The sequence below is a fragment of the Thunnus thynnus genome, chromosome 22 (genome assembly GCF_963924715.1).
Source record: "Thunnus thynnus chromosome 22, fThuThy2.1, whole genome shotgun sequence".
NCBI lineage: Eukaryota > Metazoa > Chordata > Actinopteri > Scombriformes > Scombridae > Thunnus > Thunnus thynnus.
In genome coordinates this window covers 1580832-1608100 of record NC_089538.1, presented here as the reverse complement: position 1 = coordinate 1608100, position 27269 = coordinate 1580832, and the positions used below count along the sequence as shown (strand labels likewise).

Sequence of the window (27269 nt, the reverse complement as noted above, 5' to 3'; positions counted from 1 at the left end):
CCTATTAGGATTTTATCTTATGTCTTAATATATTGTGCGCCCACACTCACACACACTCTCACTCTGCAACATAAACCAAAGTGTAAACTACAACCCCTGTTGAAGGCCTGAGTCGTGGCTTGCGAGTGTACAGGCTTAAAAACTCTAATGGCCACTTCACTTGTTTACACAAGCAATCAAAAGAAAAGGCACGTGCTAGTTTATCAGTTCTCACCTTGATGTTAATATTTCCAGGTCTATATGTATATTCTGGGGCTCGACTTTAATTTATTTGCATGATTTCCAGTTAAAAACTCCTTATCTATCTTGTACTGGACCTTTATGCAGCCCCTCAGTTTAGCCTCTGTCTGAAACAGGCCTTTTTAGCTCCTGTCTCTTTAAGGCCCGCCTCCTGATGAGCCCACTCTGTTCTGATTGGTCAGCTTCAGGAAGTTTCTGCAGGCTTCGTAAACAAATAATAGTAGTAAGGTTTCACTTCTTTTTCTGGAATATTCAGAGGGGTAAGTGAGGAGAAGTGCAGTAATACACAATACAATACACAGACTCATATTTTCCTCTTGTAGATCCCAAAAGTCCAAACCATAGGATAACTGGTCATTAACCACTAAGTTATGAACATTATTGTTCTTGCAGAATATTCAATGTCCACTTGACGGTGATAATTTGCTTCTCCATTTCTCCAAAGCCTGGGACCTATTAGTTTACTATTAAACCTCACCCCTCTACCTGAGAATAGAATTGGGTTGGCTGTTAGTTTTGGGACATTCCAATTAAAGCAGTGGTTCTCAACCTTTTTTGGGTCAGCACCCCCCTATCCATTATCCACGTCCCTTACCACCCTCCATCAGTTTAAATGTAGGCTAATTGTCTCCCCTGAATATAAATGTTGATTATTATTCTGAGTTGAACCATTAAAAAAGCATATCATTGGATGCCAATTAACAGATTTGATTTAACTGGACAGTTGGAATATCAAAGCATGGGAGCAAAAAAAACATGTGAATAGAAATTATATTTATGAGTGTTAAACAAATGCAACTGTTAGAAATTAGACAGTCAAACTTCAATAAGGTATCGAACAGCAGCCAATCAGAAAGCATTCTTATTAATTGTTTCAATGGAAAATGAGAGCAGCCCACCAAGGAAAAAGTCTGGGGGTACTGGCAAAAGCAGAAGGATGTGTATCCATAGCTAAGCTATATTCAATAGAATACTGACGGCATTTTTCTTGTTCTGCACTATTTTGCTGATATGATATGATTGTTATTGTTTTATGATGCTATCCAGTTGATTAAACAATCAGATCTGCAGTGGTCAAATAAAATAACCAAGTCAAAGGTCCGCAGGGGTTTTGGTTGGGGGGTTTGGGGGCCCTCCCCTAAGAAAATTTGATGTTATTTGACTAAAAACTATGTATTTTCACACAATTTTGGACTTTTATCATTACAATATTTATTTAAAAAATGCACTGTGTGCCATAAAAAAATAATCATGAAACACTAGTAAAACATGCTTATAGTGAATGTATTTAAACTGATGTTTCTCATCCTCCTATAGTCAGGCTGCAGCCACTATTCAACTGTGTGGTTAGAATTTTATCTTTAGCGTATCCACAAACAATTTATTTGTCCATTTTGCACATATCACAGAGATACAACAGACTGCATTAATGCCATCTCAGCACTTTTTATTTCCTGAGAAGAGAACAAAAGATCTATACTGTCTGTTTATGTTTGACTTTTGTTCCAGATTCTTCGTTCCAAAGTTCAGAGCTGCTGTTCTGTGATCAGATTTCCTTAAGAACACTTCCGGTTAAAGATGTATATAAAGTCAAGAGTGTTGTATACATGTTTGTTCTTCTTCTGGTTGGTTTCCTGGTTGAAGCTGTTAATTCATTTCACCTTCACTCATCAGCTTGATTCAGATTATTTTCAGCATCTAAAGGTAATGTAACCAACAGTTTTCACCATGTTTCTGTCTGCAGGCATTTAATGATCTGATAACAGTAGAGATGGTAGTTATAGTGCTGAGTTATATTGCTTTGTTGACTGCATTTGTGGAATGAACAAAACACCAGATGAAAGAAATAAGAGTATTTATCAATACTCTCATTGGTTCTTTTTCATTATCAAAGAACTGGGTTTTTTAAATTATATTTTTAAAAAAGAATACATTCAGAACAGGATTAGAATAGATTTATGTTTTAAATATGACAGAATATCGTTTCTTACAGCAGCAACAGCAATGTTTCCATCAGCAAAGTCACAGTATAAATTAAAGTAGAGAAAAACAAAGATTGACATATTATGCTGCTAACCAAGTTAGGCGGTAAGGCTGACTACATGTGCTGGCTCATGTACATATCAAACAAACTATGCTCATTTGCATAAACTCCAACCTTTGACCTTTGAACTGCAGAGATTAGGACTCTTAAAACTAGCCAACAGGAGTGTAGAATCAGTGAAATTGGCAGAACTGACAGCAGAATCAGCCAATGGAAGGCCATGAACTGCTTCAACAGTTCAACCTCAGTTTAGTACCAATGGTGAAGTCTCTGTATGGACCTAAACAATTTAATTTATTAGATCCTTATCATTTTAATTGACACATTTGTCAATTGATACATACTAGTGCTGTGCCCATTCATAAAATGCCTGTTTGGAATGGGATGATTTCTCAATACCTAGAGAGAACAGTGCCCATCCCCTAAATGCCTCTCATGAAGACTATTGGTAGACGCTACAGTTTACCTATGCTCCCTAAACACATGAAATGCAAGCTATCAGTAGAAAATACAATTTACCAATGTTCCCTAAATGTCTCACACGCAGAATATCTGGGGACTACAATTTTGAGTTGAGCTGAAGTTGATTGGATGAGCTGTAGTGCCCATTCAAAATGTGCCTAAGACATCCTGCAAGTTCCTGTGTGTGAGGAACGGGAATAGAGCTTAACTCTCTAAACTTTTTAGGTTCATTCTCTATAGTAGTTCTTATCATTACAGATGTAATCCCATCTCTGACCACAATGTGGGTTGCAATTGCAATTTTTTGTGAGGTATTTTTGATATCTTTCTCAAGAACCGCTCATCACAACAACTTATCACATCAACATTGCACTTCCTTGATTCCCCAGCAATCCACCTGCCAGGTATGAAGTAGATTGGATGAATGGTTCTTGAGATATTTAAAGGACAAACATACATACATACAGACAGATAGGCAGACAGACAGAGATTCCTTGCTTTTTATTGAAAGAAGAGAGAAGAGAGATATATGTGGTTCTCGAGAAATAATAAGCAATCGGGCTGTTCTGAACACTCACATTTTGAACAGGCACTGCACTGGTTTGTATAAAAATAAATGCCAGTTTACTTAATACACTATTTGTGCATTCATTTGTGGACTATATGCACTCAGTAGTTAAAGCTGCATTATTATGTTTTTGGCCATGAGGGATTAGAAGAACTCTTGTTCACACATCCAGCAACATTAGCATTCATTTGAACTCGTGTTTATGTCCATGATGAATCCAAGTCCTCATTTACTCTCCCTCTTCTCTGTTTTGGTGTCCACCTAATTCCTGAGAAACTCTCTTAGTTGCTAAATGCTTCAGTTTCTTTCCTAGCTAGTTGCTAATGTTATCTGTATTGTCTATCTGAGCTTTCTGAAAACAACTCCCAGCTGCTACAAGGTTGATTAGAGCACTGAGAATCAACTACATGATAAACTGGTGGTTGTAAAACCAAACCAATTGCTGAAAGAGGCTAAAAACATGCAAACATGATGCTGTATAGTGAGGATAAAAAAAAAAAAATCAAAACCTCAAACGCTGATCATGACTGTAACTGAAACTAAAAAAGAACTGATTTAACTACTGCTGATGATGGATAGATGACATACCATCATAAATGCTGGTATTATTTGAACAAATTTCTTAGCAGATATTATAAATGCAGGTTTTGATCAATTTATAATTTGATGCCATTATGTATTTTAGGGTCATTAAAAGTGTTAGCTCCTTTTGCAAATAGTGGGTGAATGTTTCTTTCAAAGGGGATGACATAAGCAAAAATTCCTCACACTCAACATTTCTAAAAAAGGAAAAGATAGAGGAAGTGAGAAAGGATTACACAATGATGGACCGAAAGTATTTTTGGGCTGGAAAAATAACAAAAAACAAAATCTTATACAAAAGTAGACTGATTGATTCCAGTAAATAACTCTTAGTTGCACCAACTAACCGAATTAAAGTAGAGGAAGTTTTTCAAATTAACAACTAAGCTTACATACAGACAGGTGACAAATTAAAGGAAAAAACGGTAAAGGTCTGAATGCTTGACTCCTACAGTGAGGGGATCTGGTGGCTCTGTTATGTGTTGGGGGGCATTTACCTGGCATGGTTTTGGTCTACTTGTCCCCTTAGAGGGAAGGGTCACTGTAAATTAATACAAAGTTGTTCTGAGTGATCACCTATGACTAAACATTTCTATCTTGATGGGAGTGCATGAGGAGTCACTGAAAGGTTTGATGAGTATGAAAATAATGTGAATCATATGCTACCATTCAGTGACCCCTCGTGCCCTGTGAATTGGGGCATTATCATACTTTTTATTTGTATTTTCTGAATGTGAGAACCATGGGCTTAAAGTAATATAAAAAGGAAAATCCTATAGGCTACATGAGTTCCATTTATAAGCCTTTATTAAATAAATTTTCACCTCAACATTAACACTGAATAAAATCAGTCAATAATGCCATTAAAACAATAGTTAGTTATTGTGTTCTATGCTTTGTGCTAGAAAAGTTACTTCCACTTGTGTTCGACCACAATGTTATAAATAGTACAAAACAGTTTCCCGAATTCTCAAATGTTTTGCACGGTCCATGGCAGTAATTTTTGTTGGCAGGTGAGATTTATTCATGTTCCACCTGAATGCGCACCTGAATCCTTGCTGAATCCATGCTGCGATGATGTAAGTTACCATGATACATGACATCCACATTCTTAATCCTGCATCCAAAACTCTGATTGGTTGATTGTATTTCCAACCAAGAAAACAGCTGCCAATTATTTTTATAACTTTTGAATGACACCTGAACGACAAAATCCTTTCCCCCCTCTCAGTATAAAGCAGAACACAATAAAGTTACTTATTTACATCTTAGTTTTAATATCTAGGGCTACATAGGCATTTATAGCATTAGTTATATTTCTATTTTGTTTAGTATATTGTTTCTGATATATGATCTTGTGCTGTGTTCTGGATGAATTGTTTTACTGTATTGTTGAGTGTAATAGTAGCACATATTTCCAAGAACTCAGGGCGTAGACATCCTCTCCAGAGGAGGAGGGCTCATTTCTGTACTTTAATTACAACATTCCTTTGAGTCAAATCATGAGTAGAGTGTAAACACAGGCATCACTCATTTGACTTACCCTCTGAACAGCTGACTTGACAGGCTGCAAGGATGTAAGTGGCAGCTGTGGATTATGATTCACACTTCTAGCAAGCTGAAGACATGGCTGTGTGTAACAGTATACTGTGGGCTGTCTGGCCTACTTCAATACTATTGTGGATATTGATATGGGAAGCCAACTGTGACGTAAAATATCAAGCAGAGGAGGGTGAGTGTTCACGTGTTCTATCTTTAGTATATATCAGTGTGAAAAGTTAATGTGATGGTATTATGATACATCTAAACTCTGAGGTACATTCCAGTGGCCTGTGAGAGCATTGTCAGGAAGTGTTGCAGGAAAAGATATAGCAATTCATGGCACATTAGCCTAGTAGCACATCCTTTAAAGTATGCCACATCATATTTCACTGTACATATTGAAAGTATGAGTATGTGACAAATACATCTTTGAGTCTACTATATAATGTTTTTTTAATCCTCTAACCGTTGCCCAATACAGTTCTATACTAGTATGTAAGAATAAAAATCCCCTCACACAAACTATTCCATAGAAGTCAGTAGACCTATATGGTAGTTAGATATTAATAGTAGTTAATTAGCAACATGTATAGTTTAATTCAATACACAGTAGTGGTTTCACTATTTAGTTTGCATACAGCAAAACCTGAGGCATGTCTCAGGAAGTGAGTCGATTTTCAAATTATTAAAAGACATTTTATAAAAGAAAATTATTTTTCAAACTAGAATATTATGACCATGGAAGTAGTAAAGAAAGAAAAAGAAAGCCAAAATACAGAGTCCCTGTGGAGCTACAGTGGGAACGTCATTCCCTCACATTCATTTTCATTTTCTCTCTGAATATTTTGTTCTTTGAATTTGAGACATTTGAATATTATATAAATAAGTATTCAGATCATTATTCATTCATTATTCAGAAGTAAGAGTAGCAATAATACAGTGTAAAATTCTGCAGTAAAAGCCCTGCATTCAAAAATATATTAACAGTGTAAGTACAAAAGTATTGTCAGCAAAAATAAAATGGCCCTTCTCAATGTGAGATATAATAGATTACTGAGTTATTATTATTGATGCATTACTGTAAGCAGCATTTAAATGTTGTGGGTGGTTCAGGTGGAGCTAAAGTTTGACTACTTCATACACTGTTGAGGAATTTAGCCTGTAACGCTGCATCATAATTTACAAACAGATCATATTTTTTATATGTAAAATTTTAATCTGTAAAGTAATGCAGAAACTACGTGTAAACATGAAAAAATATCAGAGAATGGAAAAACCACGGTGAGAGAATGCAAAAGTATTTCCTAAAAACATAAATATAGTACAAGGGAATGCAAAAACTATTCTTCGACAACATAAAAGTATTACAATAAACATAAAAACCATCAAGTCCATCAGAATTAAACAAATCAAGCAACTCTTATCCAAATTACCATGCTTTATTACCTCAACGTTTTTGGCTATTGCCTTAATGTTTCAATACTTAGGAACATTTCAACTTAAATCACCAATGAGTAAGTGTTGAATCTTTATTTTTGGTACAAAATAACATAATCTATATATTTTCAACCTCATTTGAAAAACATAGTATACACAGTATAGTTACTGTAAAATAACACAAACTATTTTCAATGTAACCTACAGTTAACCTCAACATACTTTGCCTTTAACTGGAATATCCTCATAAAGTTTTAAAAAAGCTAATGTAATCCACTGAACTCTTCAAAAATGTTTGTATATTTAGAAAGCAGAACAATTTCAGAGAACACCCTGATGACGGCAAGATAGCTGAACACTTGGGAAATTGGGTGAATTAGTGTGCTGAATCAAGAGCAGCGCTGAATGATACGATGTAAAACACAGTACTGCTTCAGCCATAATATAAAGCACATATGTACAATGTTTCTATGCTTCTTGAAATGAGCTGCTGTGTTTCTGACAGGCCAGCTCACTGTTCTGTCAAACAGGAAAATGTCTATTAGGGAAAGTCCAGCATGACATAACAGGCTTTTCTTTCCTTTCCTCTGTTTAGTGGAGATTTTCCATTCTGATAAACGGACCAACCTGGGATGGACTTCTGAGCCAAGCAAAGAGGTAAGTTTGGTTGACAAGTGACTAGGTTTTATGTAATCATAAGGCTTGCTACATGTATTATGATGACTTATCAAAATATGATAACAAGTCCCTTTAAATACAGTAAAAGTTGCTGAATAATGACATCAAAAGTTCATTTTATCTGTTCGAGCTTGTTGTTAACATTTACTGTGTGAATCTGTATGATTGTATTTACTTACTAACATTATGAGTGGGGTTACTGTATAAGCTGGTACGTTATTAATCCATGCATGATTCATTCATTTCAGCTCTTTAATCACACTTTAACCCATTTAAATTGGCATTGTACCACATTATCAATCATAAAATGGAATTTGGAAGGTTGTGACTTTTGTATTGATGCTGCCTGTGGCTGATATTTTGAACAGAAATGTATAAAAATCATTATTCACAGGATAGGCTCCATCGTGTTGTGTTTGTGGTAATTTCATAAATGATGCATTCTTTGATAATAGTGCACGCACCACAGAAATTACAGCAGTGACACCTGCTTTATTGCCTAAACTTGACCATCTTGTCAAAGGGCCCTGAGTTAAAATCTAGTTCCAAGTCCTTTATTATTTCAGTTTATCTTGTGCTTATATGGATATATATGTGGATGCATATTCATTAATGAACTGTGCTTAATCAAATTACCACATGTAATGTATACCTTGTTCACTTCAGGTCTGAAATATTCCTCAAGTATCTTCCACAAGGGTCAGTCTTGTATAGAGGGTGCTGTGTTTTCCTGTAGTTTTACAGTGCAGATTTTCACTGATTTTGCATCTTTCCTATACTCCAGTGGGGTGAAGTTCCACTAAGAGTTGGCACAGAGAGTCCAGTTCGTGTGCTCCAAGCTTGTGGAAAAAAGACAAGCAGAACTGTTTTAAGCCAGTGGATGGAACGTAAAGATGCTCGCTATCTATTGATGGATATTGCATTTGCCCAGGAAGTAGAGCAGTCTGGTCAGCTCAGCCCATTGAAGGTTTATCTTTTAGACTCTGATACACCCATCACAAGGTTTCAAAATAGGTTGGCAGTCCTGGACCTCCAGACCTCCACGCCACTCCCCAATACATTCACTCTGAACCAGATAAGCAGCTACCTGAACCGCAGCCATGCTCTGAACCTGGGCTCTGTCAGCCGCAGAGGCTTCCAGATTGGCTTCTCCTACTCAGGAACATGTGTGCTGGTGACATCCATCAGGCTGTACTACAGGAGGTGCCCTGAGATCGTGGCTGACCTGACCTCGTTTGGAAGGACAGGGGCCGGGTCAGAGCCCCTTACGGGTTCCTGTGTGGAGGGAGCTATGGTGGTTTCTCCGCCTGTTAGAGAGTGTAATGTGGATGGAGTGTGGGGTCCACTGCAGGGGGGATGTACCTGCAAACCTGGACATCAAGCCATGAACCATACCTGTCAAAGTAAGGACAGTGACAAGATCTTTTTTTCAATTATTTCATATTTTTCACACATGTGCACAATTTCTTTATTATCAACTAACTGACTAACTAACTAACTAATACCTATTGAACAGTATATATACATACATAACACATTTATCTTAACATATTAAATTAATTCATTATTAATTAATTAATTAAACATCCCTGAAGAAGTACTTAGAAACATAAATGAGTATATCAGGCGCAATAAATAAATACCACAGTGGAAGTAGATGTTAGTTTGCACAATTTATAATTTAATAAGAGAAAGAAATATTAAAAAAAATTGAAAATAATTTTATTTTTGATTGTAATAAATAATATAAAACGATTTTGAGATTAAAGTTAGTTGGTTGGCATTCTTGACTGTAAATCTTTTTTTTCCTGAGAATTCTGACCTTAATTTCACACTTTAGAAAATTAAAAATTGAAACTTTTCTTTTTAATCAGAACTCAAAAATTGTTTTTTCATGTGGCCCTAATCATCTGTCACACAGGTGTGCATGTCTATTTCATATAATCCAAAGTACAGTATTGTCAATGCAACAGTCATTTGAAATGTATCAATAAACATACAGATATTCAACAGCTAGATAAGAGCTGTATCATTGTGTGCACAAACACTATCAAAAATTATATAACGTTTATAAATAAGCAATAAAGAAAGAAACATAGAATTAATATTTAGAAACTCGAAATAGAAACAAAAACAGTAAACAAGTAAATAAATAGACTAGTTACGACCTGGATCGAGATCAGGAGTGAAAATGTTGTGGCAGGAAGAGGCGGACGACAGAGGAATCAGATGTTCGAGACACAGGTGTCAGATGGGGAATCTCTTTTATTTCACGACGACAAAATTCCAACATTACAGAACTTGACATGCCTTTTTATACTGAAGACAGGCTATGTGTGTGTATGTGTAGTTGCATGACAAGTCTCATCCTGTTTACCAGACTTTTTGGCTATCCTAAATTCTAAAGAAGAATGGGACATTTTTCAGTTTCACTTATTTTTGGACTTTAACCAAATTTGAACGGGCGTCTCTGGACTAAGTGTATGTGTGGTATTCCACCTTTTTTCCAATATGTCCAGATGTCTCCTGTTTTTGGTTCAGTGGACTGACATGTTTGGCATCGGTACAGGTCACTGCAACCTGGCACTCATTCCAGATCACAGTTATCTGACCCTCATTGCCCTACAAAAACATGATCAGGACATCTCTACTTTTGTTTGAACTCTTTGACTTTCCAACAAGAAATATTAACAGTCACTTCAAACCAAGGCTCTGGCAATGAAATCCAAAAAGCGTACAAGGAACTAAGGGCATGTTGCAATGACAAACACAGAGCAAACCATCAGTTATACTGGAAAAGTTTTTAATGTGCAACACAGTTATGATCTAGGTCCCTATTTAATCAAACTGCTAAAAGTAAAATTTTGTACTTAAGCGTAAGATAAAAGTTTTACTCACAAAGTAAAGAATAAAAAAAGTATTAAAGTTCTTTTGACTTTGAAATGGCATTAAATGTCAGAGAGAGTCACCTGATAAATGTCAGATTGGACTAAATGGGTCATGATCAATAATATGCTACTGAAACAGGACAATTTCCTGTTATTTCATCCCTATTTATATATTTATACATTATAAATATGTTAGATTGTTGTTCATGTCATATGTTCAATATTTCTGGAGATTTGAAGATTTATAGAATTATATTTTGAATAATTACATGTTCTTGCAGAGTAACATAAACTATAAGGATTTTTAAAAAGAATGTATAATGTGGCAGATGTGTCTCTGATTGGCTATTCCTTCATGTGATCAATCATGTGATTACTTGAGAGATGCTCTTAAAAGCTACTTTTACACTTCACTGTAAGTAGGAGTAAGTCACCTGATAAATGTGTCTTATTATTCACACTCAGACAAGAACTGTTTTTTTCAAGTTTGCACTTTAGAGCATTCTTAGTGTAATTCTTAGATGTTTGAGAAATACCAGCCCTGTTTTTTATGAACTGCTATAGATGTCACATAAGCAACATTTTAGTTTTGCACAATGTATCTGCATCAGCTGGCTGTTGAAATTAGCACTATGTACAGGGATCAGGTTGCCATGGAACAGAACAGCTCACAGCCATTTTTTTCACAATATGTTGTGCTGACACGAATATTTCACAGTGTTAGTCACCAAAAGGATCTCACGTTGACTTTCATTTCCTCTTTCCCATAATGTTCTTCCTTTTCAGCTTGTCCCCACTGGTTTTATTTTCTCCCTTTGTTTCCTGTGCATTGCTAAACCGATGTAATTTACATTACCATGTTTCCTGTATGAACCACACACTCTAAGATATTGTTGGCTGAGTAAACAGAACTAGAATATGTTGTTCAAACTGTTCTCATTATTCGTGACAACACAAAACCAACTGAGTTAAATTCACTGTCCTGAGAAAACAAAAAACTTTATATCTTAACTTTATTGCCCTGTTTAGCTGACAAATGTTACAGTCAGATTTTCTTTCTAGTCATTCTCTCAGTTTGAGGAGTCAGTTCTTCATTTTCAATAAAGTCCTTAAGATTTTGTTAAAATAGACATGTATAGGGAAAGAGTATGAAGTGGAGACTAACTTTCATGCAGAAATGCATTTGAAAGTTGATGTGAAGCTTATATGAGGCTTCAGCAAGTTTGCTAACATTTACTAACAATATCCACCATAAGCTACCGGTCATACCAGACCAAGTGATGCTGTAGCAGCAAAACCCCTCTATAAAGCACATGTAAAGGATGCATCGAGTTGCTCATGAATATAACTTTTCCTTTGTAAAAGGAGTCATATTTAATTATTCTTCTAAAGATGGCATAGTCTTGATTTTATAAAAGTTGTGTTTTTATACTGAGTTAATTGTAAAGATGAGTAAATCTGACTAATTTCCTGTGCTATGTTTAATAGTGTAGGGGTTACTTACACACCACACCGTTTGGGTCAGTATAGCACCAATACAACATGGAATTAACTTCACTCAGTAGCAATCTGTTATTTTGACCCAGTACTTTAGCTAAAAATTGTCACAAATGTGTTGTTTCTTGAACAAATCAATGTGCATATGACATTCAAAAGATACACAAGATATTAACCGTAAATAACCCAACAGTAAAATAAATAAATAAATAAATTAAAAAAAAAAAAAAAAAAAAAAAACTGGGTCAAAACAATCCCTTGTCTTGAGTGGCTTTCTGGGTAACATTAAGCCAGTATTGTGCTATATTGACCCAAACTGGGTAAAATTTTAATCTGATGATTTTTAGTCTGCAACCAAGAAAATATTATAATCACATTTAAAAAAGCCATATTATTATCATATACTGTACATACCACTATCTCTGTTTCACCAGCATGTAGGATGGATCACTACAAACCAGCCAATGAGAGTGGAGGATGCCGGCTGTGCCCACCAAACAGCAGAACTCACAGGGAGGGATCAGAGAGGTGTGACTGTCTACAGGGTTTCAGTCGCCTGCCAAAAGACCCCGGAGACCTTGGCTGCACCAGTAAGAAACACTGAGTGGGTTTACTGGAAATAAAGTGTCATCCTACTGTGAAACTAATTAACTAGATTAGACAATGAAGACTGTTAATTTGAAAATTGTCAACTCTGGCGCCCCCCACTGGTAATATCAAAACAGACACTGTAGCAGACATCAATACACTCCACTGTTTCGTTTTCCTACAAGCTAGACATTACGCCATCACAATGATTTGAAAGATGCTATGATTACATAAAAATCCTATACACAGGGGCTTTAAATATTTTTGGTTATAAGGATTTCATGCAGTTAGCTTATATTTATTTTAAAATGGATCAATGCTACAGTCGTTTATGCAAAGACCTGAATCTGATTAGATCCTAGTCAGATATATTAAAGGTGCAGTGTGTAGGATTTAGTGGCATCTAGTGGTTAGATTGCAGATTGCAACCTACTGAATACCCCTCCCCCTCCCCTTTCAAGGGTGTAGGAGAACTTATGGTAGCTGCAAAACTCATGAAAAACGCAAAAGGCCCTATCTAGAGCTAGTGTTTGGTTTGTCCGATTTCTGCTAAGTCCTTTCTGCTAGATGTCACTAAATTATACTGTACCTTTAAGTGGATTTTATACAAATATGAACTCCATCATACAACACTGATTAAAAGACATGTCCTTCTCTTCCTGTCCTCCACAGAGCCACCTTCTGCCCCTGTGAATGTAAAAGCAAGTCATCGTAATGACTCTGTGCTCATAACGTGGGATTCTCCTCATGACCTGGGAGGCAGACAGGAAGTGATGTATCGAGTCAAGTGTGAGAAGGAAGCAGAGACTGGCAGTCAGTGGGGATCATGTGAGGATGATGTGGTTTTCCTGCCAGACTCATCAGGGCTCACCAACACATCTGTCACCATCACAGGACTAAACCCACAGAGTGACTACAGGCTGTCAGTGCAAGCCTGGAATGATATATCAACACTGCAGGGGGCGTCACCTTCATCCACTGCCACTGTAACCATCCATAGATGTATGTAAACCTGATTAGATCATGTCAACACATTAGGTAGTCCAAGAAAGTGAACAACAGCAAAGAGACAGTTAAGAACCATAATGTGGTGGGGAATTAGGGTACGGGGGTCAAAGAGGCAGATATATTTGCTTTCAATTATGAGGGTTCAATTCTGGTATCAGTTCCCAACTAGTAACTATAAGTTTTATAATATGCTTTAATTTTCTTATTTAAAGTGAGACTATGTTATAGAAATAACACCTCTTGCAAATCAAAAGTCAAACTCATGACCAATAAAACACACACTTGTTCAACTCTGCACGCTCAGGGCAGCTACAGCCTTATTGGTCTGGTATGATCACTAGCTTATGGTGGCTAATGTTAGCTAATATTAGCAAACTTTAGATAGATATCGCCATATAATTGATGCTACGAGTTAGTTCACTTTATCATCTCACACAGTTACACACTGTCACATTTTTTCCTGTAATGGCCACTCGTGGCCACTCATTACATAGTTACATAGGTTTGCTTTAAAGGTACATTAAGCACAGTTAACAGTTGAATTTCAGAAAATCAATAGTGAGCTGATATGCAGTTGCATTTTGGGGCAGTGCAACAAGCTGCAAACACAAATCTCCTTATTAGGTTGTTAAACATCTCAACAAACAGCTGTCTGTTTACACGTCCAGCAGACACAGAGCAACATTAGCATATATCTGGCTCTTTCACTGCTAAATGCTCCACAATCATCACCAGCTAGTTGCTAAACTGAGAGACACTAAAAAGCTCTGTAGAGCTGAGGGGAACTGCAGAGTCATTCTCTGTGAGTTCATCACTACAACCAACACCTCTCACTGTTAATATAAGAAAGTATTGATTAGTGCAGCTTTAAGATTTTGGGGGCGCTATTTGGTATATCAACAAAATCAGGAGATTAATCTTTAAAATAATAGTATTCCAAAAGTACTGTTCATTTCTGAGCCACAGGAAAATCTTCTTTTTTCTTACAGGGAAAATTCCTCCTGTGGTGATCACTGTGACTCCAGACATGCAAATCTCAGAGAATGAGATAACACCAGCTCCCCAGCACCAGAGACGCTTCTATATATGGTTGACAATCTGTGTTTTATTTGGCAGCCTGCTGCTCATGGCTATAGTCCCCATTGCTGTTTGTGTTATGCGCAGAAACTATAGTAAACTCAGGTAAATGGACTTTCCACTTCATTTTCTTTGGCCTGGTCACTTTCTTGTTGTGCCTTTAAAAAAAATCTTGTCTCCATTTTTGGTGTTTAATCTGATTTATTCCAACAACGTAATAACATAAAACACATCTTTGCATTTGTTTGTGGCTATGATTTTGAGACAGAACTCTCAGACAGAAGTTTAGAACAGCAAATGTCTTTCATAAACTGGCCATAGTTTGAATACTGTATTATATCAATTCGCAATAGTAACCAAATCATTTTTATTAAACTGAAAATGTTGTGGATTATTATGCTAGACTGCTCTAAAACATTGGCATTTAATATACAGTCATTTTTGCATGCAAGAAATAAATGATTTCAGCTTGTCATTCCTGCAATTCATTGTTGTAGCACTGGACATTATAACACAGGGTTCACATTCTTCAAAAAATATTTTCCCATGAGACAAGTATATCAAAAATGTTTTAAATTTGATAAAATATTAGCTGCAGCTGTTGTGGTGACATCGGCTAAAAAGTTAATTTTGGGGCTTGTGATGCCACTTTTTTTTTTTGAGCATTCAAATTGTTCCAGTGCAACTTAATGTTTTAGGGCATTTTGGTCTATTTTCCCATGATTGAGTACTTGGCTAAAACATATATTTTTGCAGATGTGCAGAGAAGTTTGAACATGAAGTGATAATGACTGAAGTTCAATGACAATTTTACTGATAATGACAAAAAATATTTTCACGCAGGTCTGACCAGGAAGTAGAGCTTTTGCCAATGAACAGTGGAATCACCTACCGGCGTCAACAACCTGAGCCTGAGGCTGCACCCCTGCAGGCCAACAGTAAGTCATATTCCTGAAGAGTAATAGGTCATTACTTTGCCATTTTTATTTCATCATCTCTAACCCTCAAAAGCAGAATGTCTGTTTCCTCAAACCCAGGAAGTTTTGTTTTCTTCCTTTGTGGTTTGCTGAATAATACCAATGTCAGGACAGAATGGAAATTCTCATTCAAGCTGAAAGCCTCTTATCATGAGAAATTATGAAAATGGATCAGGTTAGCATGTAGTCAAATCTGTGTGTATTGGTGTATTATCACAAAAAATCTGAACATTAAATATAACATGATTGCCATACTTTTAAATGTGAATCCTCCTTGGTTTCATTACTTTTAATTTTAATCTCTTTTTGCACACAGCTGTGAATATTTTATAGCTAGTACACACAACTTCTGTCCGCCTATATATTGACCATCATGCAAACAAGACACTGATTTTATCTGTACAGTACGCACAAAGATGAATTGGATACCAATCCTCTCATCTACTTGTGTGCTTTGATGGAAAATCAATGTGTTCCTTTAACCTGGCAAATTTGAAAACTGAGGAAAAAGTAGTCCCGTGCTCAAATGTGTCAGTGTGACATGAGCTGGATGTTTGATACTCGATGCTCAGTACTTTTGACACATATCTAATAATATATATTTGACCCTCCAAAATATATATTTTAAACATAAAAAATAAAACAGAACATAATAACATACATGGTGTATGTTTTTGCAGCACATACATGTACATGTTTATGTACTATGATGACATTGTGTTACATAGGAAAAATTTAATGAGCCCTGCACACATTAAAGTCTCTTTATTTTATGACATTTGAAGGCGTGGTCCAGTTGTTGGAGGGGATTAGTGGCAGGCTGTTGGACAGCCTGAAGGAAGTCCTGGTAGAGAGAAACCAACTCACACTGGGCAAGGAGCTTGGCAAAGGTCAGTCCATGATTCCTCATCAACAACGATCCTGTTTTGTCTAGCCTTGCAATGCTGGACCAGTGTTTTGCAGACTCCCAATAGGGTATATAATACTGTGGATGTATGACACCTGTCTTTTCTGCTTACACATCAGTATGAGCTCTTCTTACACCTGACTGGACAAACCCAGTCCCAAATAATTTGATATCCACTATATTGCATAGTGTTGTCTGACTTTTTTATGGTCTTCCACACATTCTCCAGTGATTATACTCCATATATTGAGCTCAAAATATGTCACAATGTATAAAAAACAGTGAACAAGGGGTGTTTGCTAACCAAATCAACTGCAGCTATGCATGACCATCAGAGTGACCGGAATGGCCAAGAATCTATTTTGGCAAATGTACAGAGCCTAAAAAGTCCTCTGTATATACACTGCCATTAGAATTAGAAATCTTTGAAAAATGAATTAGTGAATAATTTCTCACTCAACCCTACACTATCCACTAAAATAAACAAACAAACAACTTTTGAGCCAATTACAGGTGAGAAAAAGGCCATGATGTTGCAGATTCATTTTATACTGTATCTATGATAGCTTCTTTGAATAGTTGTTAATGAGGTTTAGGAACTTTTAAGAGGTAGTAAGTCAAATCTTCATCTGAATGCTCTCTGTAGTTCAGATTATTGGTCTGACACTTTTAGCCTGACGTCCAGTCAGGCTAAAATGATTCTCAGTGGATGATTTATACTAAATGCTAACATCAGCATGGCAACATGCCAACAGTGACAATGTTAACATGCTGATGTTTAGCAGGTAATATTTACCATGTTACTTTAGTATGTTAGCTTGCTAACACTTGCTAATTAGCACTAAACACCTGAGTGTAGAAGTGTAGCTGAGGCTGGAATGCCATCAGTTTTGCAGATATTTGGTCATAAACCAAAGTATTAGACAAATATAAATTTTGACCAACTGGTGGTGCTAGATGAAAAGTCAGGGGATCACCAAAGTCATTAGGATTCATCCTCTTGGTACCGTCAGGTCTGCACAAAATTTCATGGCAAACCATTAAAGCTTTACTGGGATATTTCCATTGGGACCAAAGCGGTGGACCACTGACCAACTAACATTTTCATCCCAAAACCGTAGGGTCAGGATTGTGATGCTAATCAAGGCTAGAACCAGGTGCAGACATTTATTGAACTACTTTATTCTTCATGTGACAGTGTAACCCAAGAGTCTACAGGGGTAATACAGGAATTAACTCTGTTCACTTCCTACACCCTAGTGCAACTTCAACAAGAGAGGTGATTGATTTGTGAGGTCATTGACAAATTTCAGTACGCTGAAAACCATAGTTATAGACATCAATGATATCCTTTAAAAACAGTTAACCAAAAAACTTTCAACATCAGACATCCACATTTAAAGATGGTGATAATATCTGTCCTTTTCTTCTCTACAGGAGAGTTTGGCTCAGTCTATGAAGGGGTCTTTACACCACAGGAAGGTATGGATATCAAGGTTGCTGTGAAGACCATGAGAGGTGTGTACTGAATGATAGCCTATACTCTTTATCAAAACTGTACTCTACTGTTTCTTATTTTCATGATTTTTTTTCTGTCCTGCACGTCTAGTTGGAATCCACAGCCAGGAAGACTTACATGACTTTTTGAGTGAGGCAGAAATCATGAAGAACTTTGATCATGATAATGTGGTCAGACTACTTGGTAAGATACACCACCTACCACTACTGAGATGTTTAACTGTTGGGTGTTTTCGATTGGACTGTAATAACATGTTCCTCAATTTTTAGGACACAACCTGTGTGTCCTTTGCTGTTTGCAGTATCCTAGAATCCATTGCATGCTGGTCACTTGTTTAGTTTTAGAATGGGTTGATACTTGCATTGGGGCACAGGTTCAATCTACTAGCCTTTAGGCTCTGACTTTTAGGTGTTTGTTTACTGTGTCTTTCAAAGGAGGTGTGCATTTGAAATTGGACACACCTTATTAGCTTATCAAGTTGTAGGCAATTATCGCTTGGTTTGTTTGGTTAGTTGGGAGTCAACCTTACAGATTGGCAAATCAAAATCTTGGGCTGAAATTGGCTGAAAGCCGCACAGAAGGAAAGAAAGAAACAGAAAGCTGTTGATTCCCAGTGGGAATGGCAGTACTTTAAGTTGTCATTTGATTCAAAGTTAATATCAAAAGTTGTGCTTTATAGACGCACTATTGATTTGGTCAACAGTGGACTGAGAACTTGAGCTCAAAGGTCCACTTACGACTTTTCAGAGCTTTCAACCACATCTTATGGTCTTTATTTGATTAATAGAGATGGTGGTGGACCTTTGTCAAGTAATAACAAGTAGTTGTACATAAGGGGAGATGATAACTCCTGTCTCTGTTCAAAGATGGTTTCTGATGTTGGATTTCTCCAGCCGTTCACTGACTCTTGGTTCAGTCAGTCTCTTGTCTTGTCCGGGTTTTCACCATACACCATTCCTGTCCTCCTCTCTGGGAGAGGATGGGAGGTGCTGTACCAAGACAGAGCTTAGTGTTGAATGGCTTGCCATATATGAACGATGTATATTTGCTGATGAATGAAAGTCAGCGAATTGGATGAAATATCCAAAAGCAAGTATGTGGACATTTGAGCTTAGATTTTCTTTACCATATAGAGAACTGTTTCTAAAGGTCAACAATGAAAATCCATGCTCAAAAGGCTGAATCTATGTCTTGGGGTGGTCCACTTAGCACATCAGAAAATATATCATGTTAACAAAGTAACAATATCAGCACTCTAAAGACTCCTTATAGCAAGAACCATTCCACGAACAAACAGTTGAAATAAACATGGTGACTGCAAACAATATATCATCAGCAAGCATGCTGTAGTCCAATAGAAACCAGATATAACGCCGTCATAAACTGTTAGCCTTCTGAGAATCATACCAACAGCCATGGCCTACACACCCTACATGCAAACAATACATCAACTCCCAGTTGACAACCAAATGCTAAGCCACAATGTCAACATTCAAATGCTACAAACGCATCATTGTTGGTGTAAAAGAAAGCATAGCAACCATGCGACTGGAGGCTGTGGGGTCTCCTCCCAGTTTGACAGAATACCTCCACAGGGAGGCATCTGAGAAACATCCTTATTGGGTGCTCAAACTACCTCAACTGGCTTTCAATGTTTCCTCGCATTGAAAGGAATTCTACTCCAGCTCATATTGGATGCCTGAGCTCCTCATCCTATCGCTAAGGTTTAGCCTAGTAAACCTGCAAAGGAATCACATTTAGGCTGCATCTGTGTCTGTGTCATTCTTCATTCTTCAGCCACTACCCAAAGCTTATGACCATAGCTACAGGTTTGAAAGTAAATCAGCCAATAAATCAGTAACTCACTAGATTAGCCATTGGCACATTTTATCACAGTTTTGGCAAAACTGCCTCACTTGTAAGTTATGCTAGGGTCATCCCTCATATTCTAAATTCTAAACACTTAAAGTTATTTTGAATCCTCAGATATTTCAAAAATCAAATGGTCTTTACCATTTTGACAGCAAATATATTTTCTGACCTAGCTCTGTTGCTCTGACTCTGTTGTTTCATGTGACTAAGAGTTGCACTCTCAGTCACAGATATGGAAAAACTAAATCTGATACAGTTTGTACCTGGTTCTAGAGGCACTCTACCCACATACTCAGTTTAGCCATCTCTCCTCTATTGCAACAGCAACCAACCTTGTGAAAGACATGTGTATGTGTTTGTCCTGCAGGGATCACTTTACAGAGAGAGCAGGACTCTACTCTGCCTGTTCCTCTGGTCATCTTGCCATACATGAAACATGGAGACCTGCGCCGCTTCCTCATTGCTACACGCTATGGTGATATTCCTATGGTGAGATACAGTCAACAGATGGGCATGGGCATAATCAGGGCTTATTGCAACAATGTCAGCACATGCTTACCTAGACAGATACACACAAGCACACTCAGACTTTTGACTCCATGCCTGGAACCGAGAGAAGACTGGTTTTGCCATCCTTCCTATTGGCTATTGTAACATTGTCCTCCAGTAATTGCTACAATGAAATACAACAGGGCAAAAAGCACAGGCAGTTAGACAATCAGACTGCTTGTAAGCAAGATATCTGTGTGGCTACTGGACATATGCTATGAAGTTTTGTATCAATACTCAAGGTCCACACAGATGAATCCAAATGTTTTAGTGATCCCTCTGACTTTTCCTCTATCACCACTGCAGCCAAAACGTCTATGTGATCACATAAAATATCAAAATCTAAAGTGCAGATTGTCATGAAATTTACTGAGAACAGTTATGTTCCCCCAGAAATGAACCCTTTCCATTTTGGACACTCCTCAGTCTTTCCTCTAGCACCACCCTCAGGACAAAATATCACATTTTCACACAAGATATCTTTAGAAAGACTAAAAGACCTTGATCCTGACAGTTTGAGTTGTGCACTGTAACAGTAAAATCTTTCTGTTCTTATTTCAAAGTAGTCTATCAGGAATGCATGCTTGCTTTATACAATCCTTGCATGATGATGTTGCATTCTGTTATGGTGAAAGTTGATCTACGTTTAATGACATTATGCCTTGTTTGCTGTTTGCCCTGAGTGCAGCATTAATGTCGATCATTTTAGATCTTCAGCATGTTGTCCACTGTTTTAGATGGTTTTCTTAAGCTAAACCAGACAAATTGTATTGTAGTGAACAACTTCACTATAAACAAGAGCTACACCTGTAGCCATGCTAACTGTACAGATCAAAGATGTTGACAGTTGTAGCCTCAGAATGCTTCGAAGACATAAAAATTCAAAATGCATGATGAAAATGAAAATAAAATTTCAAGATAAAAACTAGACTAAAATGCCTTTGTTTTTTCAAAATAAACTAAAAATATGACTAAAGGTATTTTTGTCAAAAAACTAAAATCAAAATGAATATTGCTTTCCCAAATGCTACTGTGATTTTTGATTTTCCATTACATCATACATACTACAGTTTTACATCCATCATTCTCCTTATCAAAACCCACCCCTCCCCTGAAATATTTCAGATAAATAACAGAATAAATCTCTCTCTACCCTCTCTCCCAGTTTGTGCCCCATCAAAGTCTCCTGCGCTTCATGATTGACATTGCAGCAGGGATGGACTATCTGAGCTCGCAGGGTTTTCTGCACAGAGACTTGGCTGCACGCAACTGCATGTAAGTCCATCAGAGGGAGACACTGAGAGGGAGTCGTGTTAGAGCTGGGGGAGACAGAAATCAAGGACTCCTTGTTTATATATAACTGTGTCTCTGTCCTCAGCTATTGGTATTCAACCATGGCTTGTATCTGGGAAGGAAGCTGCTAGAAACTTCAATGAAACAGAATGAGGGCCTCACAGGAAACTGTGGGTTTTGGGATAAAATATTCAAAATAGTGCATTTGAACTCTTTGATCTGACTCCAGAGAGCATAGCCTTAGCCTGTGCTGATTATCCAAATGTACTTTTTTACTTTTTGTTTTATTATCCACAGGCTGGGTGATGACCTGAGGGTGTGTGTGGCTGACTTTGGCCTGTCCAAGAAAATCTACAGCAACAATTATTATCGTCAGAAAGTAGCAATCCGTGTGCCAATCAAGTGGATGTCCATTGAGAGCCTGTCTGAGTCCATCTACACCACCAAAAGTGATGTGGTGAGTTCAGTGTTAAGTGGAAGACCACTTTGTTGTAGTGGGACATAAGCAGGAGAGCTTTTAGCCTCTGTTAAAAGTAAGCAGCTTTGAAAGCACAGAGCTGATTCAGTCTTGTTTAGTTGTGACATTGACTGAATGTCTGAATTTGTACTTTGAGTATGTGAAACTTTGATTTCTTGCTCCTGTCTTCTCAGTGGTCATTTGGGGTGACAATGTGGGAGATTGTGACCCGGGGCAGGACTCCCTATCCTGGAGTCCACAACCATGAGCTGTTGGACCTGCTGGTGTCAGGACACAGACTCAAACCACCAGAGGATTGTGACCAGAAACTGTGAGTTCCTTCTACTTCATCTTAACTGAATGTGCTAAACAAAGGAGGAATTCCATTTTCACACTACTGTGGATGCATTGCGTTTCTCAACAGAAGAGGGATTTTTGCAACAGATACAGGAGTAGCCATGTCACCACAATATTCATGCATGTAAAGGTATATATAAAATGATACATCCAATTGTAGTGCCGCCACAAAACAAACAAACAAACAAATAAACTCTGCAGCCTCACAGCAAACTGCCACCCACTTGGCCAGTGACCAGCCTTTTACCTTCTCAGCCTCACCTAACTGGAACGTACAATCTACTCAGGTTACCACAGGGTGAGCTACAATTCAATTTAATTAAGTTCAATTTTATTTATATAACCAAATCATAGCAAAAGTTATCTCAGGGCACTTTACACATAGAGCAGGTCTAGACTGTACCCTTTAATTTACAGAGACACAACATTCCCCCATGAGCAAGCACTTGTCGACAGCGGTAAGGAAAAACTCCCATTTAACGGGAAGAAACCTTAACCAGTTGGGTTGAGAGAGAAGGAAGCCAGGGAGCCAGTGCAGAGAAGGTAAAATGGGAGAAATAGGATCTCTTTTCCTAGTTTTTGTCATTACACGTGCAGCTGCATTCCGGACCAGCTGAAGAGTCTGCTGGAGAAATGCGTGGACTGGTTTTTCTGCATCTTTTTGAGACAGGATGTGCCTGACTTTTGCAATATTACGTAATTGTAAAAAAAGGCAGTCCTTGAGATTTGTTTTATGTGGGAGTAAAAGGACATATCCTGATCAAAGATACCAGATTCCTTATGGCAGAGCTGAAGGCAAGGGTAAAGCCGTCTAGAGTAGCTATATCATTAGCCAATGATACAAAGTTTTCAAAACATATAGAACAAGATTCATTGAATGAATTTCTCTGTTAATGCTGACAATCACTATTTCCTCTGGTCACACACACATGGCCATGAGTGCACCAAACTATACTGTGCATAGTGTGTCATTTACTACAGAACAGTTTTATCTGTCCTACCTCAACTTGACAGAGCCTAGTGACTCACTGCTTAGCGCAGCTAGTAATAATAGTGATGCACACCTGTTGTCACCATCACTGCTTAAGCAGATGATGTGCTTTACTATCACAAAACTCTCAACAGGACTGAAGTCCTTCAACAAAATGTAACATTGTGAAACACAAACTACTCAACTGAAACCTGTATTCCATCATTTGTGTAAATGAACAGAAACATTGGACTGAAATTAGTGATCCAATACACAAAACACAAGTAATGTTGGGAACCAGGGCCCAGTGAAAAGGGAGAGGAGCAACCTTTTAACACTGATATTCACTCTACGCTAAATGCTCCACTGTGTTCACCAGCTAGTAACTAAATTTGTCTGTCTGTCTGTTTGGTGCTGGGCAGGTATTGTGCAGTGGGTCTGAATATGCGTCAAACTGTGAAAATGCTACAATATTTGAATTTATTACTGTAAGTTATGCAAATAAGGCTAATTTATATACAGATCTGATTGCCAGCTTGTATTCCATTTTTCGGGAGCAATTATTTTATTCAGTGGGTATAGATAACAAATTACATTAACCTTAACACTATCTTAATCCATCTACCCTTTTATTCTGATATGCCAGATGTTATGATATGAGTGCTCCAAATATTTCCTCACAATTTATTAGTTTGTTCACTCACTTTAGCAATCCCTTCGCACAGATTTCCACATCAATTTTTTCTATTTGACCTGTATCTGCGGGAAACGAGGTTGATAAATGCAGATCTTGTGGGCTGGAAAACAAAACAATGAGCTAAAAGAGTAAAAGACTAGACTATAGAATTTTAGTGAACTGCAGAGTTGCTAATAATTCTCTGTCATGTCCTCACTCTGAGTGAGTCTTTTAATATATAAATGTGGTCATTTTATCTATTGATATGCCTTGATAATGTAAAAATAATGATTAGTAAAGCTTTAAGCAAATGTTTTTAGTAACTGAATTAATGTGAGGAATAGATATGAACTGTTCCCTTAAATGAGTCGAAAATAGTGATGTAATACTTTTCTTGATAATTTAATACATGATTGCTTTGACTTGCAATTGTCAGTCCTAATGGGCTTCACCTTTTTCAGTATTTATACTGTCAGATGAATATTTTTAATACAATATAGTTGCATTACAGCACCTATAGTAGCACCTATTTTTGTAACTACTTTTCAGTTGTAAACTTTTACTTGATTTGTTAATATCAAGTGCATCACTTTATTTATGCATTGATGTTACATTTTATTCACATATGTACATGTTCAGTTTTTACAGTTATACCAATATTCTTCAAATATTAATGATATTATACAATTTAGGGCTGGAAATCACCATTATTTTCATTACCAATGAATGTGTTGATTATTTTCTCTATTAATTGATTAGTTTTTTGGTCCATAAAATGTCAGAAAATGGTGAAAATATTCAATCATTGTTTCCCAAAACCTCAGGAGACATCCTCAAATGTCATCTTTTGTCCTGACTAACTGTCACAACGATAAGTGAAAGAATTTGGACAATTTTCTCTTTAAAAAACCCCCAAAACAACCGAAAACCAAAAATCAATGAATTAGTTATGAAAACTGTTGGCAATTAATGTAATAGTTGGCAACTAATCAATTAATCGACTAATCCTTGCAGCTTCAATACAATTAAGGATTTTGCTACAGTTCTTGTATTTTAAGTTTTTTAACAAGTTGTGTTTGTATACTATATACAGCAAATATGTTTATTCATACACACAATGCTCCTTATAATGCTGCTGCTATTTTTAAAATCTACAGTATGTATATTTCTACTCTGCTCACTGCCTACTGCCTCTCCTTAAACCAAACACAGTTATGAAGTCATGCGGAGCTGCTGGGATAAGGAGCCGACCCGGAGGCCTGGCTTCAGGGAACTGGGCGAGTCACTGAAAGGTCTTCTGTCTGAGCTGCCGGTCCTGGAGGCTAGCCAGGAGGCCAGCTACATCAACCAGGGCCTGGAGGTTGCTGCCGCCACTGCTGCTGCCTCTCAAGATCCACAGACAGACTCTGGGGGAAGATGGGAAAATGTCTACTTGCCTACTCCTGTGGGTGCTGCTGCAGTCAGAGATGAGGATGTGGAAGTAGAGGATGGCTACCTTAAGCATATCACTGGCTCAGCAGTTAAAGTGGATGATAATCACTAAAAACTGTATGTATGTGTAAACCACTCAGAGGCATTTCCAGATTGGGAGGGGACATCCAGGGGTGGCAGAGGCTCCCATTGGAGTCTGATTGGCCACCACAGATGCCCTCCCTTCCTAGATCTGGACATTGATAAAAAGTGAGAATCAGAAACTAAAATCTTTTACTGAATTTTGCACTAAAAATGTATATCTGTTTCTAGAAAATATATGTTACTAGAAAAGGCACAGGAGTGTATGGAAGTCCATTACTGTCAGGAAAAGGACAATCATGAAATATTAGGGATGATTGAAGCAAAAATACTAATGTTAAATCAAAATTATTAGATACGAAGATATAATTATGAGATAATAGGTCCAAATGTTGACTTTTGAAATGAAATAAATCAAAGTAATGAGATATGAAGTCAGAATGGTGATAAGAAAATGACAAAATGATGAGAAGGGAGAAACTTAGTCAGAATTAGAAGATAGTCCAAACTGTGACTATCTCATAATTTTTACTGAGAAATTCTAAATTGTGACTTACTCTATCATAATTAAGTTTTAATTTTAAATTAACTTTATACCTCATACATTTTGGCACAGTATCTCATAATTTTGGTCTACCATCACCATTTCATCAATCCTGACATTTAATCTGTTTATTTTTATTTTTCTGGTGGAAATGGTCTTCCATACATGTATGAACCTTTAATTGCACTTTTGAGTCTGTAAATGCTGTAAATGCACATTCAACCCTGCATAGTGTGGGTTGAATGTGTATCCATACACCATGTCATCAAACATTGTTTTTTTCACAACAGACATTTTGACTTGCCATAAAAGCACAGGTGTTACTATTAACATTAATGATAGCTCTGTTCTATTGAAGTGTCCAGTAAGCAATGGCACTGAGCCAACATACATAATGCCACAACCCTGAAACTGAAGCAGCTAAATGAAACTCAGCTTTCATTGTTTTTATCATTTAGACCTACGCGTTTCATACTGTGGCATATCAAAATGTCTGCTGTGAAAAAGGCCTATTCAAAAAAGGTACTGCTCCTGCTAAGACTGGGTAATAATTCAGCTATCAAGACAATGTCTTTATATTTAGATATTGTAACTTACAGAATTCATGTGTTGAGGAATGATAAGCTATAAAATGTTATGCATAGGTATTACCAATGTATAAATAAATGAAAAAAGGTTAATATGTTGCAAAGTGAGACATGGAATACAAAAGTACATATATATTATGAAAATTTGACTTGATGACTCAAAGTTGAACTCTACCGTGTGGTTTAAAATACTTAAAATAGTAAGTATGCAAGTGTATTAATATGAACTTAACAATTATAGAAATATTATTTTTTCCCATATCACCCAGCCCTAGCAGCTGCTTGAAAAAAATAAGGCTTAATATATATTATATATTAGATTGTATATTATTTTGCCCCCAGAAATTGTAGACTACTGTACAATATGCTGTTTTTCAAATTGTTTTTCTTATTAAACTACAAATCCCAGCACTGCTTTAATTCTAGATTTGTCCTGAT

At 37.0% G+C, this 27269-nt stretch overlaps 1 protein-coding gene and 1 long non-coding RNA gene across 3 annotated transcripts; one reads left to right on the top strand and one right to left on the bottom strand.

Annotated features, from left to right (window-relative positions):
* Nucleotides 1-1736: 1736 nt before the first annotated feature.
* si:ch73-40a2.1 (tyrosine-protein kinase receptor TYRO3) lies at nucleotides 1737-27106 on the top strand. Of its 2 annotated transcripts, XM_067580313.1 has the most exons (15): nucleotides 5383-5628; nucleotides 7471-7532; nucleotides 8338-8956; nucleotides 12373-12528; nucleotides 13199-13528; nucleotides 14524-14716; nucleotides 15455-15549; nucleotides 16374-16478; nucleotides 17933-18013; nucleotides 18105-18197; nucleotides 20254-20375; nucleotides 21601-21710; nucleotides 22026-22185; nucleotides 22380-22516; nucleotides 25401-27106. In XM_067580313.1, the coding sequence occupies exons 1-15, from the start codon at nucleotides 5523-5525 to the stop codon at nucleotides 25729-25731; spliced, it is 2700 nt and encodes an 899-aa protein (XP_067436414.1). In that variant the 5' UTR covers nucleotides 5383-5522; the 3' UTR covers nucleotides 25732-27106. The 2 variants fall into 2 exon arrangements, with proteins under 2 accessions (XP_067436415.1, XP_067436414.1); XM_067580314.1 differs by lacking the exons at nucleotides 5383-5628; nucleotides 8338-8956 and adding an exon at nucleotides 1737-1944.
* Nucleotides 6322-10395, bottom strand: LOC137174831 (uncharacterized). The gene is made up of 2 exons (XR_010925478.1): nucleotides 9722-10395; nucleotides 6322-8948 (listed from the first exon to the last, which is right to left on the bottom strand). It is a non-coding gene; the product is annotated as an uncharacterized lncRNA (long non-coding RNA).
* Nucleotides 27107-27269: the final 163 nt, after the last annotated feature.

Bases quoted from the DNA above. Each gene is read 5' to 3' on its own strand.
- si:ch73-40a2.1 (XM_067580313.1), top strand. From the start codon at position 5,523: ATGGCTGTGTGTAACAGTATACTGTGGGCTGTCTGGCCTACTTCAATA. The intron at 5,629-7,470 runs GTGAGTGTTCAC...TCCTCTGTTTAG, and splicing joins AAAATATCAAGCAGAGGAGG to TGGAGATTTTCCATTCTGAT. The intron at 21,711-22,025 runs GTAAGTCCATCA...TATTATCCACAG, and splicing joins TTGGCTGCACGCAACTGCAT to GCTGGGTGATGACCTGAGGG.